The 2,330-nt window shown below is 35.7% G+C and overlaps 1 protein-coding gene across 1 annotated transcript; it reads right to left on the bottom strand.

Annotated features, from left to right (window-relative positions):
- Positions 1 to 1,615, bottom strand: LOC110778909 (peroxidase 12-like). The gene is made up of 3 exons (XM_021983448.2): positions 1,321 to 1,615; positions 1,024 to 1,218; positions 1 to 817 (listed from the first exon to the last, which is right to left on the bottom strand). The coding sequence occupies exons 1-3, from the start codon at positions 1,543 to 1,545 to the stop codon at positions 197 to 199; spliced, it is 1,041 nt and encodes a 346-aa protein (XP_021839140.2). The 5' UTR covers positions 1,546 to 1,615; the 3' UTR covers positions 1 to 196.
- Between the last annotated feature and the right edge of the window lie 715 nt (positions 1,616 to 2,330).

The following is a 2,330-nucleotide window of genomic DNA, read 5'->3' as shown; positions in this document are numbered from 1 at the left end:
GACTAAAATTGGTACGTGGTATTATTAACTAATTAGAAAACTAGAAATTATATCGAAGGGACAAAGGTGAAAGGTCCGTTCAAGATTAGAAATACCCTCTTTACTAGATATAGTATAGATAAAACTTAGAACTAAACGTTACAAATAACAATTATTGCAACTCCATTTGAAACCCTAGTAAATATAATAGGCTGTCTTAAAATTGTGATAATAGTTGTAGTGCACCCTCTTCCACCACAGACCACAAGTCCACCTTGTTAGCATTCCTGGCAGAGCAATTTGCACGAATCTCCCCTTGTTTTCCCGTCAACACACCGAGTTGTCCCATTTTCAACATTGCAATTACAAACTTTTCGTAGAACAAACTCTGGTTGTTTGCGAAGCTTGTGACAATTCCCTTTGTCCTTGAATCGGTGAACAAGTCTTGATCGGATGTGAATAAGCCTTGGCGGTTTACAAGATCGACGTAGTACTTGTTGTCGAATACATTAGGAGTACGGACGTCCAAATTTGTGGTGTTGTCAGTGTTTGTGGTTGGACAAGTGACCTTAAGATTTTTAGCAAAATTCGAGTCCATTGTTCCGTCTTGTTTAGGGTAGAGTCTGGAGGTGAAGGAGGTGCAATGGCCGCGACCTATGGTGTGGGCCCCAGAGAGTGCTACAACATCCGTGGGATCAAGCCTTTTGGTAGAAAGTGAATTCAGAATGGTCGTAGTATTGCTAGAAGGTGCAGGAAGATTGGCTAGAGTTACATTTCTTGAAGCAAAGTTTAGGCTGTCCCTTCTTCCTAACGGGACATTATATTTTGGTCCACCTGCCTGTCAAATTAAGCCAAATAATAAACTTGATAAGGAATTCAATTCAATTAGACTAAATTCTACACACCAAAGTTATAAATGCATGGGATAAGGAATTGATCTTTCTGAAATTGATACTTTATTAAACAGAATCTCAAAATGTATCTATTATTAAATTTAGTGTATATAGCTGGAATGAACTAAGGATAATAATAAGGAGTACATACCAAAATAACGGAATCACGAGCTGCAAGGGCAGTGAGATCTGCACAAGAAACTACTTGGCCACATTCCTTTTGCACGAGGGCACGAAGGTCATTAATAATATTAAATGCCTCTTTCCTTAGTGACAAATTTGGAGGGGCATTTTGTTCACTTGGACCGCTTGCTGACCCATCCAACAATACCGATCCATCACATCCCTAATACCATTTAAAAAAATAAAACGTATTAATTAGCAGAAAGGTATTAAAATTGGCTAATTAATTACAAAGATATATACGTGCACATAAATAACATAGTACCTGAACAAAGCAATCGTGGAAATGAAGGCGAAGCAAACCAGCAGATTGGGTGATGTCCTTCTTAAAAACTTGCTTAAGATGATTGGTAACAATGGATTCTAGTTTAGGGCAGTTGGAAGAATAAAATGAGTACGATAGTCCAGGTGCTACTGGTACTATACTAATGCTTCCTACAACAAAGGAAGAAATTATAACTATCACCAACAATGGTAAGTGTGAATCCATTGTTTCTTTGGATATTGATCGAATATGGTGATAGATGTTCTTCTTGTTCACTTTGCAGTATTCATAACTTAATTAAGAGCCCAATTTATAAGTCAAATAAAAGTCATATGGATTTTATTATTCAAGTGCATACTAATTGTTTTAGGTAATGGGTTAGGTGAAAATACAAAATGTGAGACAATGAGACATAGTAATTGAATAGTCCTTATGTAGCTAGCAAACTTTTTCCTAAACAAATTCCTTCAACTTGACCTTATGGAACTAAATTAATACTCAATCATCCATCCGAAAAATAGTCACACATATTATATTTTTAAAATGTCATTTTTCAAAATATAAACTAATAAATATTTAGATCAACGGATAAATGTGTTGTTTTAACTTAACCAAGGTCTCATATTCAAGATGTGGACAATACACAATAATATTTGATGTGAGAGTTTCTCAGTATTCTAGTTAGGAGTCTACATTTTCAAACATAGGCTTGTTTAAACGAAGGGTTACCGGCGGCTTGGGAAAGGTATCCTGTTTCCACTTTAGTTTTGGTCCATCGGGTCAGAAACGTAGGTGCGTATGGTGAGCACATGCTTTAAGAATAACCTTTTTCCTATTTTAATTTTTGACCAGAAGACTAGCAATTATGATTTATGAGTAATCAACATACATTAAGATAATGGCAAAGTAAAAACATACTTTATGCTATATATTAGTTTAATTAGAGCCAATGTGTCAGAGATATTATTAACGAGAGGGAGAAAACTTTATTGACGCAGTGGGTCACTTAC

Source organism: Spinacia oleracea, chromosome 4, assembly GCF_020520425.1.
Source record: "Spinacia oleracea cultivar Varoflay chromosome 4, BTI_SOV_V1, whole genome shotgun sequence".
In the NCBI taxonomy this organism is placed as follows: Eukaryota; Viridiplantae; Streptophyta; class Magnoliopsida; order Caryophyllales; family Amaranthaceae; genus Spinacia; species Spinacia oleracea.
This window is presented reverse-complemented; position numbering and strand designations above follow the sequence as displayed.